Here is a 27,544-nt window from a genome sequence, read left to right on the forward strand (position 1 = left end):
GACAATGCAGGGATCTTCTCTAGCAGCTCGGGGTGGCGAAGTCAACACCACACGTATGCTCTCGCTTTAGGAAAGCACCTCTCTGAGCTGCTGTTTCCTCCTCTATGAATGAAAGCAAAATATCAGGCAGTTATGAAGATTAACTATCGTAATGGACACAAATATTCAATGGATAAAGATGCGACATACACACACGCGCGCACACATGCACGCACGTGAATGCGCATGCTCACAGTGGACTACTTCTCAGCTTTCTAAGGTGAAATCCCGCAACTTGCAACAATATGAATGCAACTAGAGAACATTATGCTAAGTGAAATCAGTCAGATATAGAAAGATAAATGCTATATGATTCCACTTATCTGTGATATATATATAAAACTTGCCAGGCTCTGCTGTGCGGGCGGGATACTCTCGGTAGCTTGCGGTGCTCTCTCTGAGAGGGACGGAGGCTTTTGAGGCGGCCTCTCAATGGGGTAATTTCAATAAAGACATTTCTGAAGCAGACAAACTAGAGAGCAAGTCTCAATGCCTCCTTCTCACCTCATACCCAACCCATTACAAAACTCTGGTGTTTCGACTTTGAATCAGCACTGTTTTATGGATTTGGCCTCCCTCCTCACCCACAGTCTCGGCCCCAGTCCAGCCTCCTTCCCCTACAGGCACGATGAGCACCACCATCTCATTGGTGCCAGGTGCCCCTTGCAATCTTTCCTGGCTGTTGAGCACTGTACGTGTGCACATACCCCTGCCTTGTCCTGCTGGTGACATAATGAGCATCTCCCTGACTTCCAGGTACCCCCATGATACAGGGTCATTCCCCTGGGAGATCCCCAATGCCTGCAGGAAATCCTTTGACAGGACCCTCAAGCCCAGCACCTCAGCCCAGCCCATCCCCCATTCCCACCTCCAAAGGAAGCACCTGCACTTCCCCCAAATGTGCCCGCCAATTCCCTGGCACAATGCTGGCTCCTCAGTCTGGAAATCCCTTATCCCCTCTCCATCTGGCATACAAGGCAAGGTCTCCTCCCTCTCTCCTCCTCCACCTACAATCTCACATCTGTCTCCATACACACAGAGAACTATAGCACCCCAGAAGTGTTTGTTGAGTGGACCTCGATTTTGACATCAGGCAGAGTCAGGCTTTTTAAAACTACCCTGTAAGCATCTCTTAAGAACCTGGAGCTGGGAATTGAGCAGACACCGGTTGGATCACCAACACTGCACAGGATTTTCTCCAGGAGCGATTCTTGAGGCCAGAGCAGGCAAGGAATAAGAGCTCAGCACAGACAAGCATAGTCCTAAAGCCCCCAAAACATAAAAGAAAATAAAGGGGGGGAAGCAAAGAAGAAAGCCAGAGCTTAAGATGAGGGTCTTGAACTTGCTCTCTGCAGCCAGACATTTCTCCAGCTTTATCTTCATCTTTTATGCAAACGGTCTATTCCATGCAAATTACAATAAGCCCTGTTTGTTTTAATCGAAAGATCATTTTTCCTAAATCTCTAAATTAATGATCCAAAAAGATGTTCCTGATTGCTTGTTATCCTCGCAAATTAACGGAGTCTGAGCTCTACCCACCCAAGGAACACGAAAGCGAGATCTCACTGCCCTTCCTCCCACAGCCTCTGAAGGAACAGCTGGGTTCAGCTCCCCCGGGACCCGAGGACGGTGGGGGCGGGGAGGGGGTCTGCAGCAGGAAGCGGGCCCGCCCCCTCCCCCCCGCGCCCCGGGGGCGGAGTCTCCGGGGCCCGCCCCGGGGGCGGAGCCAGAGCCCGGCGCCGGCCGCTCCAGCTCGGCTGGTTCCGGGTTGGGAGGCAGAGCTCGGAGCGGAGCAGTAGCCGCGGCGCGGCTGGAGTAAGGGGCAACGCCGGACACGTCTGCGGGCTGGAGTCGGGCTGCGGAGTGTGCTGGTGCCCGCCTCTCCTCTGCCAGGCACAACCGAGGTACGGCTTCGCCTGACTTCTTCGCTCACAATCCCCCCTCCCCGACCTCTCCCCCTCCCCCCTCTGCACCCATCCCGGGATTTCCAGCACCGCCCCAAGCCTCCGCCCCCTCCTGGATCCCCTTCTCCCAGCACCCATCTCCTCGGACCGTCCCTTCCCCTGAGCCCTCCGGGTCAAGAGCCTCTTCCCGCAAAGACCCACGACCTCCTCTCTCCAGCACCCTTCGCTCGGGGTCCCCCACTGCCGCACGACCACCACCCTTCCGGGCCGGCATCCCGGGTGGTCCGCAGCCCTCGCGCCCGCCTCGAGGGACCCGCCCCCGGGGCTCGCGTCTCGCCCGGCCCCCTCCCGCCGCCCCCGGCGCCATGGCGTGCAGCCTCAAGGACGAGCTGCTCTGCTCCATCTGCCTGAGCATCTACCAGGACCCCGTGAGCCTGGGCTGCGAGCACTACTTCTGCCGCCGCTGCATCACCGAGCACTGGGTGCGGCAGGAGGCGCAGGGCGCTCGCGACTGCCCCGAGTGCCGGCGCACGTTCGCCGAGCCCGCGCTGGCCCCCAGCCTCAAGCTGGCCAACATCGTGGAGCGCTACAGCGCCTTCCCGCTGGACGCCATCCTCAACGCGCGCCGCGCCGCGCGGCCCTGCCAGGCGCACGACAAGGTCAAGCTCTTCTGCCTCACGGACCGCGCGCTGCTCTGCTTCTTCTGCGACGAGCCCGCCCTGCACGAGCAGCACCAGGTCACCGGCATAGACGATGCCTTCGAGGAGCTGCAGGTGCGCGGCCCGGCGGCCCGGGGCGGGGGCGGGGCGGGGCGGGGCCGTGGGCGGGGCCACCAGCCGGGGCAGGGCCCTATCAGAATTCGTTTAGTGCGGGGGGCGTGGCCACTTGCGGGGCGGGGTGTTGGGGGCGGGGCCATGAGCTGTCAGTGCCTTGGGGTCTGAGACAGACTTGGAGTTGGGGTGGGTTCATGGTTGGGGAATGGGTCCCCCGTGGAGTGAGTGAAACGCGGGGGAAAGGAATATAAATAAGACCAAAGCTGGAGCAGGTACTGGGCTGAGGCACGTTGGGGACAGACAAACTGGAGTTGGGCAAAAAGCAGGGCCAGTCAGGAGTGGTGGAGACTGATCAGGAGACAGGAGCCTGCATGAGGAGGGCTCCAGGTGGTCAGAGACATAGCACAGCGGGTAAGGTGCTCACGGCTCCATCCCAGCTCCACATATGATCCCCCAACACTTCCAGGAGTGATCCCTAAGAGAGCCGTGAGTATGTCCTGAGCACCACAGTGTAGCCCAAACCCTTTCACCCACCTTCTGCCCCACTCCCCAAAATGGCTCGAGGCAGAATTGGAGACAAAGACGAAGAGATGGGGTGGGCAAGGGGTCTTTCTGAATATGTGTGGAAACTGGGTTAGCTGAGAGCAGGGTGGGCTGCGTTATGGAACAGGCTCAGTCAGGTCACCGGCAAAGTATCAGGATTAGATTATGCTGGGAAGGTCAGGAATAAGTCTAAGAGAGAGTCTAAGCAAACTAAGGGAGGGTCCAAGCAAACTACTTGAGAAGGTGGGGCTAGTGCCCAGAAACAGGGGCCCCAGCATGAGTGGTTAAGGCTCGTCCTAAATCCAGATGAGCTAAGAACCTATTTAAACCAGAGTATAGCCAAGCTGATAATAAGACCAAGATTTGGAGACTAAGATCCTACTTAGCAGGTATTGGAGAGAGAGGCCTCTAGAAAGTCTCCGGGACTTCTTGGCTCTGTCATCCACACCAGGCATCTGAGCACTTAGTGATAGAGAACATGCAGGCAGGTAATTTAGGCTAGTCAGCCTAGGATTATAAACCTTAAATCTTCCCAAATTCACTGACAACTGCTACTCAATTTCCAGACCTACTCAAATGTCCTCTCTGAAACCTTGCCCAAGTTTCAATAGCCAAAAAACAAAACAAAACAAAAAAGTATTAGAACACCGTTTTCCATAATTACCACACCATATTTGATGGAGTGCAGATATACCTCTCGGAGAGCCTGGCAAGCTACCGAGAGTATCCAGCCCGCACGGGCAGAGCCTGGCAAGCTATCCGTGGTATATTCGATATGCCAAAGACAGTAACAATAGGTCTCATTCCCCTGACCCTGAAAGAGCCTCTAATTGTTGGGAAAGACAAGTAAGGAGAGGCTGCTAAAATCTCAGGGCTGGGAGGAATAGAGACATTACTGGTACCTGCTTGAGTAAATTGACGAACAATGGGATGCCAGTGTTACAGTGATTAGAACCACATTTCTTCCACATGCTCCCCATTAATAAGTATAGTATTTCAAAATGTAGCAGTTTAAGCTCAGCTCTAGTTAACTGGAAAACATAGTGTGTTCTCTGTATTCTCCTTGAAGGATTCTCAGTGCATATTAAGAACCCAAACAAATCTTGCAGCAAAGCGATCCACTGTATTTAATAAAATGGCTCCCAAGCTTCTTTGAGCCTGAAATCTTTCAGATTGAACCATTCAATATAGCAACCCCTGTTTCTAGCCTTGGTATACCAGTCCAATACACCATCCACCAAGGACAAAAGAGTTTCTTATATCGATGACCCCAACGCCTGGCCAACAGTGCACCTCAGTAAAGATTGATTGAATGAATGAATGAATGAGTGAGTGAATGAAAGAATGAATTAATGATCAAAACGGAACCTGAGCTGTTCCAGACTATGGAACTTCGGGAATCAGAAGATTCTCTGAACATCTTATAAAAATGCAATAGTCTAACATGGGAGGTCGTGAGTTCTCTAGCCCTCGAGATGCTTAAGCAAAAGCTCAATACCTACTTTGGCCTCCTGTGCCTTGCACGTGAGTCTCTCTCAGCCCATTTAGTGGATGCCCACAGAAGTGGCTCAGGAGAAATGGGCCCATGTTTACATGATTTCCCCCAGATGCCTTTCATCCGCAAAGCACAGAGCACCTTCCACTCTGAGGATGGAGAGTCAGGGTCAGGGGCTCTGGGAGTTTGCTCAAGGCTGAGCCCACCTGCACCTGGGGCCCCTGGTGCCAAACACTCAATCAGAAGGAGGAGAGAACCTTGGACAGGACTAAATGCAGATTGTGAGGGTGTGAAAAGGTTGAGTCTAAAGCCATCTGCGCAGCCCCGTGGCTCTCTCGATGTGGGTCTGAGATTAGAGATATGATCTGACTTACAGCCACGCTACAAGAGGTGAGAGAGCCTGGCTAGGATGCAGGGGCTTGGCCAGCCAGGTCCTCCCCCGCTGCTCGCTCCCGCCTCTCCCAGCTGACTCTGCTGCTGAAGAGGCACCTGCCTGGTGGCCCCCGGGCCCCTGCTTGTGGCAAGACATCAGACATGTGTGCTTTGTCTCTTCGCTCTCCGCTTCGTGTCTGGGGAATGGAGGAGAAATTGAACCGGTTTTTCCTCCCCACGTTACTGAAACACTCTTGGTTTTTTGTTTCTTTGTTTATTTTTGCTTTTTTGGGGTCACACCTGGCGATGCACAGGGGTTACTCCTGGCTCTAACACTCAGGAATTACCCGTGGCAGTGCTCAGGGGACCACATGGGATGCTGGGAATCGAACCCGGGTCAAACGCCCTACCCTCTGTGCTATCGCTGCAGCTCCCAATATTGAAACACTCTTAAGTGAAAAGAAAAGCAGGGTTGCCCCCCTCAGATGCCCTCCAGGGAACTTACAGTCTAGTTGGGGTCAGACACCCCAGAATTTCAAACCTTCCCTCAACATTGTGTAACGAACTCCGCAGGTCACTTCATAGACGCCTCAGTGCGCTCGCCTGTAAAGTGGGGTCAGGAACGTTCTTTCCTGCTGGAGTTTTCATGAGGCTTGACCTGGCATGAACCTGTTATTTGAGATGCCTGGCACATGATAGGGCTGGGTCAGCTTGCGTTCCCATCCATTCTCCTTCTGCTTACAAGAACTCATGTGCCCAGATGGGCAAATGCCCAAACTTGCCTCTCCTCCCAGAGGACCAGGCCTGCTTTGGGTGCACCTTTGGACTTGGGAAGAAGGTGGCAGAGGAACCCCACAAAGGTGCTTACCTCTCGCCACTGGAGAGGTGAGCTCCTGGGTGAGGTTCAAGCCACGCCCCAGCCCTTCCCACCGAGCTCTCCCTCCCTCCTTGTGGGGAAGCAGTACCCTTTAGCTACGTGTGCCCCAGGAAGGAGAAGACAGCAGCTCCCTCCCCTCCTCTCTAAGCAGCTGCGCTTCTTCCCCTCCTCCACCCCACAGGCCTCTCTCCTGGAGAATCACAGACTTGGAGCTAGCAGGGCCTTAGAGCTCTTCCTTCACGAGACAGATGGGGACATGGCAGATGGGGAGGGACAGCACCTTAGCCCTTAAGACCAGAAGAGGCTGAGCTTAGATTCAAATTGAGTCTCCTTACACCCTTCCTTGCTATTGGCCTAAAGCTTATATGTTTGTTGTCCTGGGATCCACAGAGCAGAAGGTTAAGAGCCCTGATTTGTGCTCAGCTTCAGTGCTGGCTCTGCTGTTTTCATGCCGTCGGGCCGTAGGGAGGTTACTTACCGTCTCTAACCTTAGGTTTCCTCCTGGGCAGCACGGCAGTAACAGGGTAAGGCTGCACTGGGATGGTGTTAGCCAGAGCCGTGCTTGCACTCGGGAAACAGCAGCTGTGACCTGCTGCAGCACGCTCTCCACATGACTGGCAGCTGGAGCCAGATCAGTTCCTGTCGTGCAAAACAACCTTGTGCACTGGGGATGTTTAGCAACATCCCTGTCCTCTCTCCACAGATGCAGCAGCACACACCTCACCCAAGCAATGACAATGAAAGATCATCAGAGGTCCCCCCAACCGCCCCTGGCTCAGAGCCCTGACCTCCAGAGAAGTGCCACTCGGCTGCTAAGGCCCAGCTTAAATATCCCCTTCTCTGAGGAGCTTTCCTGGACCGCCCAGCAGCGTTGCTCTGGGCTCCAGCCTCCAGCTCTGGGGTCAGATCCTGGCAGCATCCCTGATGAGTGATGTGTCCGTGCTCAGGCCGCTGTACTTCTCTCATCTGCCGCCTCAGGGAGTTGATTCTCCTGGGAATCCATAAGGGCTTGGGCAGGGCTGTCAGAAGCACCCAGGACTGTGCCTGGCACACAGCACTTTTTAAATAACTTGACTTTTGGTGACAGAAAATAAGCAGAGGTACAGAATATGCGAGTTAAAGTTCTCCCATAGTGCTACCCCGTGCAAAAATCACATAGAGTTGCCTTTACAGTTTGGCAGACTTTTTGGTTGTGTATGTAGTATCCGGGCACGTGTGCATGTATATGCACGCACCTGTGTGTATATTCCTCTTCTTTTTTCACTGCAGAGTCCCTGGACCACAGAGCAAAAAGGGAAGGGAACTGCAAATCAGAAGTGTTTGGAATTCCTTAGCCAATGCATGTCGAGTCCTTCCCAACTGATGGGTGGTACTAAGTGCTTTTCTTATAATTATCTTACTGTCTTTTCTCTTTTTTTGCGGGGGGTTGTTGTTGGGGGACCATACCTGGAGGTGCTCAGGGTTTAGGGCTTACTCTTGGCTGCACTCATGGATCACCCCTGGTGTGGGGTTCAGGGGACCCTCAGTCAGCCATGTGCAAGGCAGACGCCCTATCTGCTATACCTTTGCTCTGGCCCCCTCACTGACCCTTTCTAGCCCCCTTTGGAGTGGCTTTTATAACTGTTCCTTTTACATAGAAACCAGGCCCAGGGGTGTTCCTTGTTCAGTCTCTGCACACCATAAATGGCAGAGGCAGGATTTTAAGCCAGTCTGATGGGGCCACTCATCAATTTGGAGGCCTGAGGATTGGTCCCCATTGCACTCTGTCCATCTTTGCATTTCGGGGGCTCAGCACAGGGTCAGGCTAAGGACACAGTATCTGTGGCAGCTGGTGGACTGGGCGAGGGTGGCTGGTTGGCCTCTGGGTCAGGCATGGCTTCCACCCTCTGGCCAGCCCTGCCTCCTCTCCCCCAGAGACAGGATCGGATTCTGTTCCTGGCCACCCTCTCGGGCCTCCTGTGTTCCTTAGAGGCTTTTCCGTGGCCTCCTTCATGCCCAGGGAGACAATGGCAGGCGGGGCATAGCGGCAGAGGCAACTGAGGATCACGTGGAGAAGGCGGGTGAGGGAACTGGGTTTACATCCCGCCTCTGGCCCTTGCAGCCTTTCCCAGGCTGCAAAACGGAAGGAAGAGCAAGATCTCCAACTCTGAATGTCGAGAGGGAGACCGTGCAGCTGCACACCCCAGGAGAGGGGAGAGCCGTGTCCAACACAGCCTCTGCCATCCCTTTGCCACACAGCAGGAACTTCGTGCCAACAGTGGCCTCCACGGGGGCAAGACTGGCTATGGGCACTGAACTCTTTCCCCAGGGGTGTCTGCAGACAGCCAGACACCCCTCTCATCCAGGGCACTTGGGACAAGCACAGTCATGGAGCGGAAGCTTAGGGCTGGGGGTAGGAGAGCGCAGGATGTTGGCTTTGTAGAGAGAGAAGGATCTGTAGTGATAACGGCAGAAATGCAATCATGCCCGTGCCGTCGACACTTGGCAGAGTTGATGGGGCCCTCGCTGCATACTTGCTGGGGCAGGCTGCGGGACCCGGCTCCCCCTGCTGCCATCTCCCTCCGTGGCTCCCCAAAAGCCCCACCACAAGTTCATTTTGCAGACAAACACACTGAGGCCAAGAGGTTTTGTAACCCGCCCAAGGTCACAGGGTGAGTAGGGAGAGCTGGGGCTCCGTCAGCCCGCAGGAACCAATGCTCTACCTGACCCCTGGGCCTCTGCACTGGGAGGGGCCTGAGAACCCCTCTCCCCACTCCCCTCCCTCCTCTCCACAGCGGGGAGGCAGCAGGGCGGGGCCCCTCACTCCGTTGTCACTGCTTTCTTACCTGCCAGATCTTGCGCTCAGGGGCATCAGCTGGGATGAGTGGAGTGGGAGGTGGGTTCCTTCCTGGATTCAGTGGGTCACTCTGTTATTTCTTCCATCGAGGCTCCTGCTCTGGCTTCTCTCAGCCTGGTCGTGAGCAGTGTCCCGGGACAGAGCCCTAACCTTCTGAGTACTGAGAGCAGCATTCCAGCACCAGCAGCCGTGGTGCAGGAAGGCCAGGGGCAAGGGCAGTGTCCGGTGGGCACTCTCTCCACAGCTCCCTCTTTTAGTCCTCAAAGCAGCCCTCTGGGGTGGGCCTCCGGTGTCTGAGAGTGCCTGGGGACAGGCATGGAGATCTCCTCTTTGGGGACTTTGCTGTGGCTGGGGGGGGGGAGAGGGATAGGAGTAGGAGTTTGCGGGGGGGGGGGCGCGTATACCACCCCACCCCACGGAGCTGGGACTGGGTCCTGAGATGCTGGCAAGGCAGGAAGATGTTTGAACAGGCGTGTGTGGCCTGGTCAGGCCTGCATGTCTGGGGCAGTGTGCAAGTTGGGCGTTGGTGAGGCTGAGCCTGGACACAGTGGGGTGGTGGGGTCAGAGTGGACAGTGCGGGGAGAGAGAAGTGTAAGCACTCAGGTGCGTCGGGAGAAGCAGGAGCATCAGGGTGCTGGGGGTGGTGGACAGAGAAGGCCAGTTCGGCTCGCCTGATAAGGGGTCAGGGAGGAGAGAGGGGTCCTTGGCGGGGAGGGGCACCCAGTAGGCTGGGTCCTGTCCGCCTGCATATTATTTCAGCCCTGTCGCCACCCAGAGTGCTTGTATCCGCTCGCCAACTATGACCCTGAGGGGCACAAGTGCTGAGACCAGAACCACCCCACCCCACCCTACTGGGACTTGAACCCAGCTCTGTGGACACTGGGGCAGCTCAGTGAGGCATCCCTGAGACCAGAACGAGCTGGCTTTCTGCTGCAGCTTTGTCCTCACAGATGAGCAGAGAGAGATGAGCTGGGCTGGCCTTGGTGCATGGGTATCCTAGAGATCTGTCCCCCCCCTTCCCCCACTTCTGGTCCTGACCTCTCCAAGCCCATGAGAGCCCCAGAGCACCAAGTGGACGTTTCTTCATTCTGTGCGTCAGGTCAGCGCCGGCCCTGTTGGCCCATCTGCAGAGGGAGGCTGAGGAGTGCCTAACTCTGACATGGCCCTTCTCAGTCCAGCTCCTCTAGGCTGACCATCACAGCTTCCTCTACCCCCTGCCCTCACTCCAACTGGCCCCACTGGCCTTTCCAGCTTGAGCGTCCACCCACCCATCACATACCTGGCTCCAGCCATCCCCGCCTGCCCCCACTTCCTGAGGGTGTGCCCCGGCCTGACCAGTTCTTTCTCCCTGGAACACTCTGACTCCACCCTGGAGACTTGAAGGAACCCGCCGCCGTCCGTCCTCCCTCTCCTGCCCGCCAGAAACCAGCCCTCCCCTGCAAGCGCCCGCAAGTCCCCCTTTCACATATAATTATAATTATTACCGCAATAATGATAGCAACTACGAGTGACTGGGCGCATCCACCCAAGGCAGCCTGGCCGGCCGGGAAGGAAGCTGTGGAAGCATGGTGGAGGCACCATCCTTCGCTACACTCGACAGGGGCGGGGTCAGAGGTGGAAGGAGGGTGACAACACACAGCAGTTGGAGCCAGAGGGTGGGGTCCTAGGCTTGCCTGTGTCTGCCCTAGTTTCCCTGGAAGTCCGTCCACTCCTGTCTCTTCCTTCCCAGTTCATGGCCATCTCCTCAAGGGAGCACTTGATACGGAGTCCCGGGGCTGGCTGCCACCAAGCCTGCCTCTGGGTGGCGGGGCAGGACGGTGCCTTGCCTTGAGTGGGAGGGAGGGATTTGGAGTCACTCCAAGCCCCAGCTCTGCCTCGTAGGAGCCCCCCTGACCTCTCTGAGCCTCTCTTTCCCCCTCTGGGGTGGAGGTGATGAAGGCATGAACTTCATGGAGTTCTGAGAAGCAGGTGACAGGAATTTCAAAGCCAGACTGCTCCCCCTCCATCCCTTCTGTCCCTGGCGTGGCCCCATCCTGCCTCGGGGTTAGGGACTCATTAAGCTTCCTGTTGCATGGCTGTTATTGATTTCCTGTCACCCTTGTAGGACAGGCAGATCTTTTCGAGGACCTCTGTTTTCTGTTCTAGAAACCTGGGGGTCAGACTAGGCAGTCCCTGAACTTCCTTACTGCTCTGGCTGTCTGATGAGGCAGGGAAGGATCTGGACACAGCAAGGGCTGACACCATCACTAAGTGACTAAGCAGCCTCACATGGGGCCTGTGGCTGCTGTGTCTCTGAGAACACAGTGTAGGTCAGACCCTACCCTATGAAGCTTAACCCTTCTCACTCATAGCTCCTTTCACCCAACCCTAGGAGGTATTAGCCTGATTTCCCAGATCAGAGAGGCTAGGCTCCATGCCCAAGGTCACACAGCTTGTACTGCAGAACTCATCTCCTGACCCAGCTCTGATCCTAGACTTGGAAGGAGCTTGGGAGGAGGGAGAGGCAGAGCTCAGGCTGCCTCCTGGTCCTCCTTGCGGGGTCTCGGATTTGATCTCCTAAGTTAACTGATCCCTCTGCTCTGCAGCCTGCCAGGGCAGAGCTGCCGGCCTCAGGCTCTCTCTCCTCCTCCCGTCAGAGAGGCAGTTTGGCACAGCCTAGCTTCTTCCCTGGGCACATTCACCCCACAAATGCCTGCCGGGGCTCCTCTGCCTGGTCCTGTCCTCGGCACCGAGCAGGGTCCACAGTGTCATGGAGGAGACTGACAGGTGACCTCAGGGGGAACATACAGGGTGCACCCTTGTGGTGCAGGTCCAGGACCCTGTGCACGCAGAGAAGAGTCGGGGTACAGTGCGGATCCCCCGGCAGGTACCGTTTGATCCAGGGGTTGAGAGAGGAGAGCAAGTCTTCCGGGTAGGGAAGATTGTGGGGCCAGAGGGAGTAGCAGGCGCGAAGGCCTGGAGGAGAATGCTGCAAGATACAGAGCAGCACTGTCCGTAGAACTTTCTAGACTGATGGGAGTACTCTGTCTGCACTGTCTGGTAGAGCCGTCACAGGTGACTGGTAAGCCCTTGAAATGTAAACCCAGGACCACCCGGTGCGTCTGGGGAACTCACTTGCCATTAAGATGCATCTTAGTTAACTTTCTTTTATACAGCCACACGTGGCTGGGGGCTACCATCATGGACAGTGCAGATCTGGGCCAAAAGATAAGCCTGGAAAGCATCCGGGCCCAGTAGGGGTGGTCTTGGATGCCATGCCCAGACTCCTTCTCAAACAACATGGAAATTCTCAGAGGGACTTGGGGTGAGGCAGGGGAGGAGAAATGTACGCCCGGGTCCTCAGGAAGGCCACTGCAACTGCTCCGTGGGACATTTAGAGAGTGCAGGGACAGGGGAGGGCTGAGACTCCAGCCCAGTTGAGAATGGCACCGGGGGCAGTTGGTGTGGGGAGAACTGCCAGTGCAAACGTGAGTGCTGGGTGGTCGTTATGAACACCATCAAGGGGGACTGCCAGATTTCTGGTTGGGAGGGTGAGGGGAGCAGGGATGCTTGATGCTGACACGGGGGCGCCTGGAGGGAGAAGCAGGTTCGTGGTCCCCGTTTGCTGTGATGCTGAAGTCTGTGTCCCCGCCTTCCTGGCTGGTACACACACCACGGGTTGGGTCTTGTCCTTCATCCCTCTCCCTGTCACGGACACCCCTTAGGGCCCAGGGGCCTGAGGCCATGTTTGTGAAATGGGTGAGTGAGTGTTCTCTAGTTCCCGGGGGCCAGGAAGAGGGGCAGGACTGCGCCCCTCTTCCTGGCCCTGGAAGCAAAGAGGAATTTCTCGAAGTCCCCAAGGAACCCTGAACAATGTGAGGAACGCGGCCACCCGAGCATTTTGCTCCGAGAATCTGGAAAGTTGCCCAGGTCTACTGGGTCTCTTGTGGACCCACCAGGACCTCCAAGTGGGGAGGGGCGGATCGGAACAGTCACATACCTGCATCTCAGGCCTGTGTCTGAGCTGGACAGGCCACAGGACCTCTGCCTCGTGAGTGAATGCCACTCCCCGTGAATCTGTGAGGACCGACGCTCAGGACTCTGTCTGAGAGACCTGGCGGGCCGGGCAGGGCTGCAGTTACATGAGGGGCGGGTTTGTCTTCTGAGTCCCTCTGAGGGGGACCGGGCCATGGGCTGGAGATGTCAGCTTGCCTGGTGCCTGCGAGCTGACTGTGCAGATCTCGCCCCAGCTCTGCCCAGTGGTTCCTGCTGAGAGGTTGAAACGGTCTCTGGCAGGAGCACTTACACTGCAGAGCAGGGCAAACGCTCCGAAATCCTGAGGGCCTCGCATCTCGCTCCGTCCCTGAGGGTCTGGCTGCCCCCACTGACACCAAGGACCCAGGCTCCTTCCTGCTGGTTTTGGTTTGTGACTTCCCTCTCACAAGGGGGGTGGGGGGGCCGTGGCCGGAGCTGGCTGCCGGAGCGCCTCTCGTCAGCACGTCTGTGCAAGCGCGCCAGTCGCAGAAAACAGCTGTTCCTACTTTTCTCTCTGACTCGCATTTCACGCCAGCTTCTCCTCGTCCCCCAGCTGTCATCTCACTTGCTCCCTCCTGAGAGACGCCTCCTCTCGCCCCCTTCCTAAGCTCGCCCCACCCTGCTGCCTGCTGTATTTCCTCCAGAGCACAGAGCATCCTTGGTCATCATTTCCCCTGTTCCGTACCTGTCTCCCCATAGGCTGGGAGGTTCCCCTGGGTCGGGGCAGCGTTGGTGAGGTCCTCTGCGGTAGACCCAAGTCCGAGCAGCGCCTGCCACTTCGTAGTTGCCCAGTCAATGCTGTCAGATAATGACTAAGGCAGAGTTAAGCGAAGATGATTGTATTCCAGAATCTTCCTGGGTTGTTGCTATCCAGTGTGTCAAATCGGTGGGATTCTGTTTTCTGCGGGTCCCTCCTGACAACTGGGTGCATGGGTAGGAGATGAATGGGAATGGTAAGTTTGCCTGCTGGCATCACTCACAACCAGGGCTAGCTCAGGACCTCAGGCCCTGCCCAGAGGCCATTTCCTTGGAAATTCGTTCCCAAAGTAAGCGTTCTGGAGCCCCCCCATCTCCGCTAGGTCATTAGTGAGTGTGGGGGATTTCGAGAAGGAACAAACGGGCCCTTGCTGGAGGACCAGAAGCTGGAAAGACAGAAGAACCTTCTGTGATGCCATGGGCTGGTTCTGTAAGTGCAGACCTCTGGACCCGGTACTGGAAGGGGGCCCCCTCCACGCGTTCATTTGACAGCTGACGATTGAGCAGGCCTATTGTGTGCTGGTGCTATTCAGCATAGACGGCAGACCCGAGAACGTGCTCCTGGAGGAGTGCTCCGTAAACAGGGCCAAAGAAAGAAACAGTGGAGGAATGGGCAAGCATGGCAGTGGGAGGGGTGGGATGACCCTGCCGCAGGGCTGTGATGGCGGGAGGGAGGCTTTGACACAGGGGTGGTCCAGTCAAAGGCCTCCGAGGTAGCGCATGTGAGTGACCCACCCATGATCCAAAGGCACCCCTGGGAAAACAGCTGAGAGGGGAGCATCTGAGAGGAAGCAGCAAGTGCCCGGCCATAGCCAGGAACACGCCCAGAGCGACCCGGAGCCAGAATGAAGGTCACCTGGGCTGGATGCGGAGGGTGATGAATGCAGGGGGGAGACACCTGCTTCAAGCACAAGATTGAAACAGGTGATGCCCTCAAACTCAGGAAGGAAGAGGAGCAATTTTGAATACATTTTCCGAAAGTCAAAAGTAATACCAAAAAATGACATATAGAGAGATAGATATAAAGAACAAAACATCAGAGTTCTGTTTGGATCGAACCCTCACTCTTGCAGGGCAAGTACTCTAGTGCAGAGTCCTTCCCCCGTGCCCCATTCTTTTTTTTTGGTTTTTGGGTCACACCTGGCGATGCTCAGGAGTTACTCCTGGCTCTGCACTCAGGAATTACTTCTGGTGGTGCTCAGAGGACCATACAGGATGCTGGGAATCGAAACCGGGTCGGCCGAGTGCAAGGAAAGCGCCCTACCCACTGTGCTATCACTCCAGCCCCACCCCCCCATTCTTAAAGACGAGATCACCAGCCGCATTGGAACCCGAGGTGAAGGGAAGCCAGGCAGACCTATTCTGGCCTTGTGCACGGCTGTGCTGTATCGTGGGTCACGGGTTTGCCGTCTGTCGTGGGTGGCATGGCGGCACGGTGTCATCTGTCCAGACCCAGGGCCACAGTCTCACGGCCTGAGTTCCAGTTCCAATTCTGCCCTCATGTGCTTTGGGGCCATTTTCTTCCCTCAGTATCTGTCTCTTCCTTAGAAACAGTCTGGCCCCTGGGCTCTGGGGAGGGCCAAACGACAGACAGAAGCCAAGGGCTGAGTGTAGCCCCTTAGCCTTCTGGAAGTCAGGGGAGAATGTTCCCGGCTCCTGTCCCAGGAAACGGTAGAGGGACAGCCTTTCTTGCTCAGAGCACTGAGGCGGGAGCCTGCCCAGGAATCCCCTCGAATGGCCAGGCAGAAAGCTGCTGCAAAACTCCGGGTGAAAGATGGAACGTAACAAGAACAGGACTTGGAGGGGTTGAATTGGGGCAGGACGTGGACGGTGGGAGGTGGAGATGCCCGATAGGGCTGAACTCCCAGGCCTGAACGCCGGGCTCCATCCCAGCCTTGTGTATTCCAGAGGGAGCTGAAGGAGCAGCTTCAGGCCCTTCAGGCTAGCGAGCGTGAACACACGGAGGCGCTGCAGCTGCTCAAGCGACAGCTGGCCGAGACCAAGGTGAGCCTGATGACCTGGGGACGGGCTGGGCCGGAGGGGGCTGGAGGCGGGGCCGGGAGGGAGGGGCGGGGCCGAGTGGAAGGGGGCGGGGCTCCGCTGTAGGTAAGTGGGTGGGGCGCCACCCTAGAGGGACTCCCAGGAAGGATTGGATGTGGGAGGAGGTGGGACAGGTCCCCTCCAGAAAACCCCAGAGCCGGGCAGGACTGGGAGAACTTCAGTAGTCCCTTTTCCTCCCCTAAACCCCTGCGCTGCGCGGCACCCAGCCCGCAGTGTTCCTTGAGACCTAGAATCGTCTCCCTCCTTAAGCTCATGCCCGGGCTCTAGACCCAAACCTGCAGTCTCTAGTACAAGGGCTTGAGTAGTCTTTCTTCTAGACCTGAGAGGCATCTCTTGGGTTCTGACTGAGCCGCTGGTGTGACTCTGGGTGAGCTGCGTCCTCCTCCTGGGTGTGGTGTGGCCGGCCGCGCTCCTTCCAGACCTGACTCGTGGGTCCTCCCACCCTGCCCAGGGGCTCCTCTAGTTTCCCTAACCCTGGCCTGTCTCGGGCCCAGCTGCTGGACCCTGGGCTGCTTTGGCTCTGGCTCCCCTGGCAGGCAGAGGTGCTGTGGCCAGCAGCGGGGATGCTCCATGCCTCGGAGGTCACCTTGTGCCTGGGAGCGGCCGTTGGAGAACCGGATCTGAACCCCAGCCTGGCCATCTGCAGCTGTGGGGTCACAGGAAGGTTGTGGCAAACATTTTCAGGGAACATTTCAGAGTGCCTGTAGGCAGGACCCCCAACAGACAGCCTTTGGGAAGCAACCCCAGAACCCCAGGCTGTTGACTTCTCACAGCCTCAGTTTCCCCATATGCCCGCTGATTCTGCACCTCTCCAGTGAAGAAAAGGCAACTGTAGCTTGATGGCGGGGACGTGTGAGGGTCTCTTTCTTCTCCCCGTCTTCTCTTCCCCTCACTGCACTGCCCCCCCCTTCTTGTTTTTCTCCACTGACCTCTTCTTCCCCTTGCTTTCCTGTCCATCTGTCTACCTCTGGGGGGTCCAGCAGGGGCCACCTCCCCTGCAGTTCCCCCAACCCCACATCCTGTCTGGACCGGGGTGTTTATATAAGAAATGCTTCAGGAGGTCATATTTCACCTGGTGCCGGCCTGGTCTTCCTGCGGCGCCTGCCCCTCTCCTGGTGGCCCTGCAGGCGGGGCAGCTCGTCTGATCTCCGCCTCCAGGCCCAGAGCTTTCCGTGGCTGGCCCCGGCCCAGTGACATGTTCTTGGCAGGGTGTTTTCCTGAGCCCACCAGGCACCCGCCAGCTCCGGGGTGTCCCCAGGGAGGTCATGGGCTGCCATGACAGCTGCTTTCCTGGCCCTGGAGCTGGGGGAACCGGGTCGTTGTGGGCTGACATTGCCCCAGAGAGAACTAGGGAACGCAGGACACGCTGAGTCCAACTCAGCGGTGGGGATTGTTTCCCCTCGAGGTCTTGCCTCACACCCCAGCCTGCCCCCTGCATAGCGCCTCCTTTGTTTGTAGCACATGTGTGACCAGCAAACACACACAGACACAGACACACACACACAGACACACAGACACACACACACACACACCTGGAGGTGGGAGCTGTCATTTGCTCCATGTTATCAGCAAGGAAGAGGAGGCACCGAGCGGTGGAGTGCTGAGCTGAGGCCCCACGGGGGAGGGAGCTCACTGGGAAACTGCGCCCGGCTGTTAGAGCCTCACGCCTCTCCCACTTGCAGCTGAGTGTTCTCCGGCTTGGTGGTCAGCAGGCCAGGTGGGCAGAGCAGAACCATCAGCACGTACCCAGACCCAGAGTTCTGCCTCTGACTTGCCTCCTTCCCGGTGTCCCTCCCTTCCTCTTATCCTGGGGACCCCAGGAGAGATTTGAAATCTTCAGTCATTTCTGCAGTGCCATCTTGGGCCAGCCCCCCTGGAGATGCCTTTTCTACCTGATGGGGAGGGGTCCCTTACTAGCCGCAAAGCATGTAAAGGCCAGGGGAGCAGTTGTATTAAGAGTATTTTCCCAGTGCTCTGGGAACACTGAACTACTTGACCATCTGATCAAGTTAGGGAAATGTCCCAGAGAAGGTAGACTCAGCCTTTAGTTTGGGCCTGGCAGGGTCAGTAGGAATTTACCAGTTGAATTAAGGTCTGGTTTTTTTTTGGTTTTTTGTTTTGTTTGTTTGTTTGTTTTATTTTTGAGGGGGTCACCCTAGGCAGGTGGAATTAGAGTTACTAGGGGTAATTATTAAAGGGTCAGACTGAGGACACTGAATGCTGGGCTAAGGAATTTTGCATTCATTAATCATCCAGGAGCCAGACGATGTTCCTAAACGTAGCTCTGGCCGTGGTCCAGTTTGAATATTAGAAGGATTGCTCAGGGGGCTAAGTTTGCAGCTAAGACATGGGTCTGACTTGCAGATTAAAGAATTAGAACTGTGGGGGCCAGGAGTACATAGGACCGGCCATTGGCAAGGTGGATGCGGTGGCCGGGAGCCTTGCTGAGCCCCCCCCACCCAGTAAGGACCAGGGAACCCTCCCCAAAGCAGGGTGAGTCTGGGGCAACGGGTGGGCGTGGAAGATCAGAGAAGGCAGCGCTGTCCCAGCCTAGCCTTGAGGAACTGGGCAGAGAGGGAACTGCCACAGGGGAAGGGGAACAGCCAGGGCTAGTGATGAGTAGGGGTGGGGGGGGCAGACACTGCCACAGAGTGGTAGAAGAGGAGCGAGGGGGAGGCCGTGGGCTTCGAGGGGCAGCAGCAGTGATGCAGCAAGGGCAGACATTGATGTGCAGCTGATGCAGTCTCGCCCACCTGCATCAGCACCACAAGAGCCTGGCTCCTTGCTAAGTGAGGGGCTTGGGCAGGCCACCAGCGGGCAGCTGCTCATCCCAGGCTCCCCTCCACCCCCTTTGTCTGCCCGATGCTCTGGGTGGGCATGCGCAGGGAGGCTGGCCCACTGCCAGCAGCTCTTCCGGCAGCCGTGGTGGGGAGGGAACAGCCCCTAATTGAGCCTTTGTTGAGCCTCCCACAGAGCCCTGGGCATTGAACACAGCGGGGTCCCTGACTCTCTGAACTTCCAGCCAAACCCCACAAAGTGAAATTGCAGAGGCAGGCCCCACACGCCGCTGCGGTCCTGCTGGCCGTGTCCGGCTGGCTCACACTGCAGCCTCTGCCTACTCTCCCGCTCCCCTGGCTGACGCCCTTCCCGCCCTTCAGGGTTCAGCAGCTAGCTCCTCACGAAGAACTCAGGGATGCGCCTCTTGGACTGAGTCTTGGCCTCCGCAGGCTCTCTCGGCTCCGTGAACAATACCTGCATTCTGTGCGCACTCCCAGGGCTAATCCTCCCCGTAACCCTGCCGTGCGTCACCCTTGGCACAGAGCAGGAAACAGGTTGAGGAGCTGGGGGATGGCTCAGGAGCAAAAGGTGCCAGCTCAGCGAGAGTGAGGTCGTGAGTCTGATCCCTGAGGTCGTCCACATGCGCCGTATGTGTGACCTCCAGCACACAGCAAACACACGCAGCACCGGAACTAAAGTGCTTGGCCCCGGGTGAGATGTGCTTGCACCTGGCCAGGAGCGTGGCCCCCAAATAACTACAAACAGAGTGTGCACCAGCACCAGGGTGAAAGGAGTTTGGCCCTGAGTAGTACATGGTCATGCACCACCGCGGAGCGTGTGGAGCTCGACCAGCACCTGTACAAGGTGTGCCTGTCCCATAACCAGGGGCACGACCCTGGTAGAGTGCCCGGCCAAGGTCACAGCGAAGTGAAGGGGGTGGAAAGGGAAAGCAGAGACACCAGGGTCAGAGATAGGAGACAACGGAGGTTGCCACAGCCAGAGATGAGACTCGTGATTCTCACCAGCTGCTGGGCCCAGCACCTGCGCCCTTCCTCACTCAGCCCCTTCCCGAGCTCCGTAGTGCCATAAGGACCAGACAAATAGTCTCGGTCCGTGATGGCCTTCTTTTTGTTTAATTTTTTTTTAATTGACTCACCATGTGCTACAGTTAACAAAGCTTTCGTGTTTGAGTTTTAGTCATACAATGACCGAACACCCATCCCTCCCCCAGTGCATTTTCCACCACCAATGTCCCCAGTATCCCTCCCCCGGCCCATCCCGCCCCTCCTCCTGCCTCGTTTTGCCCTTTCTCTCTACTTATGGGCATTATGGTTTGCAATAATGAGAGGTCACTTGATGGCCTTCTGGGGAATGGCTTTGACCGCCACCTTGTCCAGGCCCGCTCAGGGTGGCAGGACAGGGCACGTGACCACAGTGCGCCAGCCCCCACAGCTTAGAAAGCTGACTGCCACCTGTGATCTCCTCATTTGTGCTGCCATCTCCCACGAGTGGTTTTTATTAATTTTCCCCTCCCCTTTTTCCTCATTGCCAACCCCCCCTTCTCTCCCTCCTTCCTTGCCTCTTCTTCCTTCTTCTGCCTTCTTCCCTCTTCTTTTTCTTCCTTCTCTTTCTCCTCCTGCACACCCTCAGTTGTGGTGCCCACACACTCAGCATTGTGTTGTGTTTGCTGGGCTGTGTGCTCATTGCACTGATCATGACATACTCCCTGGGGGCTCCCTCTCTTTCATTCTGAGGGGGGGATGCTGCTGCCCAGACTGGTGGTTTAGTGCTAGAACCTGAGCATGCAGCTTCAGGCCCTGTAGTGATAGGAGCCGGCGATGCCCAGGGTCAGGGGCCTGCAAGGCACACGCCCTAACCACTGTCCTCTCCCCTGGCGCCAGTAGCGGTTCTCTCACACGCTCCTGGCAGAGCTCAGAAGGGCTCAGCCTTAGGTTGCTGGGCTCACGCCTGCCTGGTGCGTACAGGTGACAGGTACCAGTGTGCACCTTTGTCGCGGCACCAGGGGATCCCAAACTGCAGCGCTGCTGGCCTCAAACTCAGCATGTGGGGCGATGCCGGGGATGGAACTCACAGACAGCCTCGTGCTGGCCAGCCAGGAACTTTCCTCTCAGCTGCCACCCTTCTCCCACCCCCACCCCCGACCCTTCGATATTTTGATCAAAATAAGTGCTTTGCACTATCCAGCCAGAGCTTACCATCTCGGTCCCCAGACACTCCCAGATGTCCTATCCCTCCCAGATGCACAAGCTGGAAACTTCGGCATCACCCTTAACCCCTTTGTTTCCGGGGGCTGGAGCAATAGCACAGCGGGTAGGGCATTTGCCTTGCATGCGGCCGACCCGGGGTTCAATTCCCAGCACCCCACATAGTCCCCCGAGCACCGCCAGGAGTGATTCCTGAGTGCACAGCCAGGAGTAACCCCTGTGCATCGCCGGTTGTGACCCAAAAAGCAAAAAAAAAACACCTTTGTTTCCGGTCACTAGGGGCCACGAGGCTTCCTCTAGATGTCCTTTCAAGTCGCCATGCCCCCCTACTCTCCTCTCAAGTCCTGTGTCCCATGGAGCAGTTTCATTCCACACGGTCCTTTGCTAGCCCTGCCCTGGCTGGGGGCCCCTTTGTTCCACAGTCTCTTGCAGGGGCCTCACCGCCTGCCTTGCCCCCGGCACCCCCCCAATACCCCCGCAGCACCCCCCAGTGACTCCCCACAGCCCCACACAGGCCCCACAGTGCCCCCTGTGGGCCCCCACAGCCCCTGCAGCATGCCCTTCCCTCTCTCACCCTGGGGTCAGCAACTGTCCTCCCGGACGTAACCTTCTCCCTGTCCCCACAGTCCTCTACCAAAGGCCTGCGGACCACCATCGGCGAGGCCTTCGAGCGGCTGCACCGGCTGCTGCGGGAGCGGCAGAAAGCCATGCTGGAGGAGCTGGAGGCGGACACGGCCCGCACGCTGACCGACATCGAGCAGAAGGTGCAGCGCTACAGCCAGCAGCTGCGCAAGGTGCAGGAGGGCGCGCAGATCCTGCAGGAGCGGCTGGCCGAGACCGACCGGCACTCCTTCCTGGCCGGGGTGGCTTCACTGTCCGAGCGGTGAGTGCCCGCCCGCCAGCGAGGGCCAGCCCCAGATGGGCACCCCTCCCTAGTCACGCAGGGGTGAGAATGAAGAAAGATGGGTCATTAGTGGAGAATCACGCACATCTTGACCAACAAATACATATGGGGGCCAGAGAGCCAGCACAAGGGTTAAGGCGCTTGCCTTGCATCAGCCAACCCCGGTTCAATCCCTGGCACCCCATATGGTCCCCCAAATCCTACCAACAGTGGACCTTGAAAACAGAGCCAGGAGTGAGCCCTGAGCATCACTGACTGTTGCCCTAAAAAAAAAAAAGGTGTATAAGATGGCTGTGCCTAGGGGCTGGAGCAATAGCACAGTGGGCAGGGTGTTTGCCTTGCATGCGGCCGACCCAGGTTCAATTCCCAGCATCCCATATGGTCCCCCGAGCACCACCAGGAGTAATTCCTGAGTGCATGAGCCAGGAGTAACCCCTGTGCATCGCTGGGTGTGACCCAAAAAAAGAAAAGAAAAAAAATGGCTGTGCCTGTAAGCCACACTATAAAGTGAATAGAGGATTGCTGCCCTTTTTTTTTTTTCTTTATGAAATGCTGGGAATGAACTTGGGTCGGCTGTGTGCAAGGCAAACGCCCTATCCACTGTGCTATCTCTCCAGCCCCTGCCCTTTTTTTGATTACCTGGAAGATTTTGCATAATGATCAGTTCCACTCGTGTCAAACTGTGAGTGCCTGGACCAGAGAGTCACTTTCAATTATAACAACCCTCAGTAGCTACATGTTGAGGCTCAGTACTGAGCACTGGCGGCGGGTGTTCTGGGTGTCCTGTGCTGACCGAGCACTTGGCGCCAGGCCCAGGAGGTGCTTCCCAGGGGCCCAGAGGGCAGCTCAGCTGCAGAGACCACCCAGTCACAGCAAGGAAGGGAAGAATGGCACAGCCAGCCCTGAGCCTGGGTCTGGCAGGCTTCAGGCTTCACGTGTGAGCCTTCCCCATCAGCTGCCCCGACAGTGCTGCAGGGGCCCCGTGTGGACCCCACGCCACACAACCACCTGCTCCTTCTCCCCCTCTCCAGGTTGAAGGGGAAAGTCCACGAGACCAACCTGACCTATGAAGACTTCCCCACGTCCAAGTACACCGGCCCCCTGCAGTACACCATCTGGAAGTCTCTGTTTCAGGACATCCACCCAGGTAAGGCCCTGCCTGCCACTCCCACGGCCAGAGCTGAGCTCCTCGCGGCACACCCCGGCCTCGCTGCCCTCTTGGAACCCGGCACCGGGCTGGGCAGAGGGCCCGGAGAGGGCCTTGCAGAGTCCCTGGAATGCTCTCGGTCCAAGGTCCAAGCGCACAGCTTGATGAGTATGCACAGCCTCCAGATAAAGGGACTGAGCTCCCGGGCAGGGCACTCAGTGATGCCCCATGCCCCCTGGGAGGCAGACCCACCCTCGCTGAGATGCAGTACCTGCAGAAGAGGGGCTGAGGGAGCAGCGGCGGGCACCCCCGCCTCCTGCCAAGGACAGCGGCCCCTGGGGAGGTGGGGCAGAGTGACCTGGTTAGCCGGGCCTCTTCCTTTGTCTGTGGGGCCTGTGATGTGAGGCGGGCTCCTCTGCCCGGACAGGGGCCTCTGTGTCTGGGTGGGCGGGGCAGGGCCCCCAGAGACCAGCCTGTGGATTCCAGCAGCTTCCTGCCACTCCGCCTTTACCACGGGCTTTCTAGTGGGTCACCTGAGATCCCCTAGCGCCTGTTCCTCCCCTGTACAGGTCCCCCACTCTCCACCCCAGCCCAGCCCCGGCTCTTAGCTAACACAGGAAACCCGCTTCCAGCTGCCTGGTCTGAGCCCCAACTCTGGCCGGGTGGCCCATTGTTCCGGGGACACCAGCGTCTGCTCCCCTCACTCTGACCACACATCCTTCCCCTCCTGCTCATCTGGGTCCAGATGTCTGGGGTTCCATTAGGCCCACTGCCTTGCTGTGTGATGCAGGGCCAGTGCCTACACACTCTGATCCATCTCTGAACTGGGAGCAGACGCACTCACCTCCCACGGCAGGCGTGAAAATGGAATCACATGATTTCTTTGTGGTAATAATCCTGAGCAGTAGGTTGATGCCTGTTTAATGTTACTATTGTAGCAAAAACATCCCACAGCTCCTCAGTTTAGCTGAATAAGCTTTCCAGGGCCACAGGTGAATGTGGACTGGAACTTGAACCCAGGTCCCACTAGGTCCAAGCAGTAGGGTGGTAAAAAGAGCTACCAGGTGGGGCCAGGGTGCTTTCTTTGCACACAGCTGAACCGGGTTTAATCCCTGGTATCCCTTGTGGGTCCCCCGAGCCCACCAGGAGTGATCCCTGAGCACAGAGCCAGGAGTAAGCCCTGGGCACCACTGGGTATGGCCCAGAAAGCAAAACAAAACAAAAAGAAGCTCCCAGGACAGTGAGACCCTTAGGCGAAAGCAAAGTAAGTTTATTAAAGGAGCAGGAGCTGGTCAGTCTGACACAGGCCTCCAGGGAGAGAGCAGCCCTGTCCAGCCTCCTTGGGGAAGGTCTCTGCCGTGTGTCCCTAGGCTGCTTGGCAGGAAGTTCCTGCTCTCTCTAGTATAGTTTATACTGGGAAGTGGGTGTGAGCAGGAGGAGCGCTGCCAAGTCAGGGAAGGGAGGGAGGTGTATATAAAGTGTCCTGTCACAGGAAGGGAGTGACAGGCATGTAAAATAATTTGAGCCTAACCCAGAAAGAGAGTGACCAGGCCAACTGGGAGCCGAGCATCAGTGGGTCCGCAAGTCTCCTGGGCCCAGCTGATGGCACGAGCAGAGTGGTCCAGCCTCTCGGGTGTTCTAGATACGGGAGTTAAGCTGGGTGTCTCGTTAGTCACCCCCTTCCACAGAGATGAAAGACCCTGGTGTGAAGGACCCTGGCTCAGGTTCCCACTGTTGCCAGCCCACATGGCAGCTTGAGCAGACACCTAACACTGAGAAGTCACAGGTGCCAGGGCCAAAGAGGCAGTACAGCAGGAAAGGTGCTTGCCTTGCGTGTGGCCAACCCAGGTTTGATCCTCGGCACCCCTTACGGTCCCCTGAGCCCAGCCAGGAGTGATCCATGAGCACAGAGCCAGGAGTAAGCACTGAGCACTACCAGGTGTGAACCAAAAACCAAGAAAAGAAGAAAAGAAGGGGCCGGAGTGATAGCACAGCAGGTAGGGCATTTGCCTTGCACGCGGCCGACCCTGGTTCGATTCCCGGAATCCCATATGGTCCCCCAAGCACTGCCAGGAGTAATTCCTGAGTGCAAAACCAGGAGTAACCCCTGAGCATCGCTGGGTGGAGCCAAAAAGAAAAAAAAAAGAAGAAAAAGAAAAACGGGGGTGGTGGTGTGTGCTCCCAAGGCTGCAGTGACGTACCCACCACCTGGAGAGTGGGCAGATGTTTTCTGGGCCGGGCAGCAGGAAGCAGGAGGCCTTAGCCCACATTGTGTAAAGGCCTGTCCAGAGGGCAGAGCAGTGCTACCCACCATTATATCGCGCTCAGCCGCTTCCTCAGGAACAGTGGCCCACACTGCTAAGTGATGGCGCTGAGCCTGGGGGCACCTCTGTGGCTCAGCTTAGCCGCAGTGATGTGCCAGGGCCACCGGGGCAGTCTCGTGCCAATTGAGAGGCATGGCCACGGCTCAGGAAGGAGCTTAACTGGCCAAAGGCAGCAGGCTGGGAGATGAGCCATCTCGCATGCAGGACCACATGGTTTACCTAGGAAGACAAAATCCATTTTTTAGAAAGGGAAGATTTTACAGATGGGTGGGCAGCTGTGCAGTCAGCGACTTCTGCCGTGGCCAGCGAGCCTCGGAGGCATGTTGTACTGTCTGCCAGAAGACACAAAGGTTCCAGTTAAGGATTTAGTGTGCAGTTATCTCAGCTCGCTTGTGGGGGAAGGACAAGATCAGGAAACATTTTCTACAGTCTAACAGTTCCTGCGCAGGGTTTGGGGGATGGAACTCAGCTGTCTGCCTCTTTGAGGCCAGTTTCTGTGGAGCATGGCTGATGATGGTCACCAGAAGATATTTCCCAGGGCGCCATCAGCTTCTCTTCACCTGGAGGTTTCACAGATGCTTAAAGGAAGCAAAATTATCTTTTAGTTTCCCGGCACTCCTGGAAGTGCTCAGGGCCTATTCTTGGTTCTCTCAGGGAACCGGTCCAGCTGGTGCTTCAGAGTTACTCTTGGCAGTGTTCAAGGGACCACGAGGGGCAGGGGACTGAATTCAGGCCTCTTCACACAAGGCTTGTGTTCGGCCTGTTGAGCTCTCTGTGACCCTTGTTTTATGTTCTTACAAAATCGTGTCCAAGGCCTAGGCAAGAAGCTGTAAAATAGAGCACCCAGGGTCTGACAGAGGAGGACAAGCGAGGAGGTGGAGAGATGCTCAGTCAGTGCACAGGCACCGACCTCTCGGAGGAGGAAAGATGTTGGCCGTCTCCCCCGCTGTGCTGAGGGCTGTAACGCCCTTCAGGTCTCACAGGTGGGGAGCCGGAAGGAGCCCCAGAAACCAGGGCTTCTAGCTTAGGAGGCAGGATGCATGGGAGGCAGGAGCCAGGATGACCTTTTCGGATGTAAACACGTAAGTCTGGTTCCGCCAGCTAACCAGGAGACAGACAAGGCCACGCCCTTGGCCCCGCCTCCAGGGCAGCACCACCTATGAACAGCCGGCACTGCCCCCGTTCACCCAATCAGAACCCTGCCCGCGTCCCGTCCCTGGAGCGGGTAGTAACAGAGTAGCACTCGTGGTATTCGGGAGTTCCTGTCTGCCTGATGAGCCCGTGGCACCGGCCTCATTACCGGGCGTGGGCTGAAGAACCAGGAATTGAACTCTCCTGCCCACATGCCAGCCCCTCCGCTGGGCCTGCTGCCCCCAGCCTCTGTTTCCTCCGGTCACTGGGCTCTCCTATCACCTGGGCCAGGCTCCGCCCGGGGCATGGGGAGCTGCTGCTGCTGACCGCCTCGGTAGTGCCCCTCTCAGCCCCTCCGCAGACCTGTGAGGATGCCCTCCAGGTAGAGAGGCCCCATCTGTATCTTGTTAGCTCTGCCCTTCCCGGACTCTCCCCCACACACCTCCTGCACCCCTGCCCCGCTGCAGGAGTCCCCACATTCCTGGGGGGCAGGAGGGTCGGCCTTTGACCCACTGCCCTGCAAGGCCAGCAGGGTGGATGTTTACCCTGTGACTCGGTCTCTTCTCTCTCATGGCCCAGCGGCTGCTCGATCCCCGCACAAAGAATTGTGTTTCCAGTGACCCCTGGAGTCACAGGGCTAATTGTTTCCATACGGCCCTCTGAGTTCTAAGAACAGGAAGAGAGAGTTGGAAGCACAACACAGTTTTGCTCTGTTGGATGTATGAGCAAAAGCAGTTCTGGCTCTTGCTCCCTGTAGGGTGGATGGCCATCACTGGGGCGTTTTATTTCTGAGCATGGATGCAGCCAGCGGAGGTGACAGCAGCAGGGACCAGTGTCCCGGCCAAGTATAATCTTGTCCCTGCTCCACCAGATAAGGAGCACGCCTGAGAGCAGAGGGGAGTGTTCCTGCACTTTGAGGAGCCAGTCGTGAGGTTTCTTCTCCCTTCCTCCCTCTCCTGCCCTCCATTTGCCCTGGCCTGGCATGGTCATCAAGGCCAAGGAAGTCCCCGTCTAGCAGGGCGACCAGCTCCCTCCGGAAGGAAGGTGTAAACAGAGGCCTCCTTGACACGAGTTCCTGAGACTGGCGCGCCTGCTCAGCCAGTGTGACCAGCCCAGAGCCCGGTGCCCGGGGCTGCACTGCTGAGTGTGTGTTTGGTTTGGGGAACCTTTCAGAGGCCTTCCCCGTGCCTGGGCACATGAGGGGGGAATCTCACTGTCTCGAACATGGCCCTTGGCCTCCTGCCACCAGTGTGTGCAGGGAGGACTCTTCCTGGGGGCGAGGGAGGGTGAGCACCCAATGGCCAGCGGGGAAGCTTCCCAGAGAATGGGCCCTGGGGTGGGGGTGGGGTGCCTTTCAGAAGCAGA

At 57.3% G+C, this 27,544-nt stretch overlaps 1 protein-coding gene across 1 annotated transcript in view; it reads left to right on the plus strand.

Moving 5' to 3' along the window:
- Positions 1 to 1,788: 1,788 nt before the first annotated feature.
- Positions 1,789 to 27,544, plus strand: part of TRIM62 (tripartite motif containing 62) — a 28,740-nt gene continuing 2,984 nt past the window's right edge. The window contains exons 1-5 of the mRNA XM_004614276.2: positions 1,789 to 1,943; positions 2,161 to 2,716; positions 15,518 to 15,613; positions 21,300 to 21,556; positions 22,609 to 22,724. Coding sequence (XP_004614333.1) covers positions 2,309 to 2,716; positions 15,518 to 15,613; positions 21,300 to 21,556; positions 22,609 to 22,724 — 877 coding nt within the window. The 5' untranslated portion in view covers positions 1,789 to 1,943; positions 2,161 to 2,308. The remainder of the gene's footprint in view (positions 1,944 to 2,160; positions 2,717 to 15,517; positions 15,614 to 21,299; positions 21,557 to 22,608; positions 22,725 to 27,544) is intronic.

Source organism: Sorex araneus, chromosome 5 (assembly GCF_027595985.1).
Source record: "Sorex araneus isolate mSorAra2 chromosome 5, mSorAra2.pri, whole genome shotgun sequence".
In the NCBI taxonomy this organism is placed as follows: Eukaryota; Metazoa; Chordata; class Mammalia; order Eulipotyphla; family Soricidae; genus Sorex; species Sorex araneus.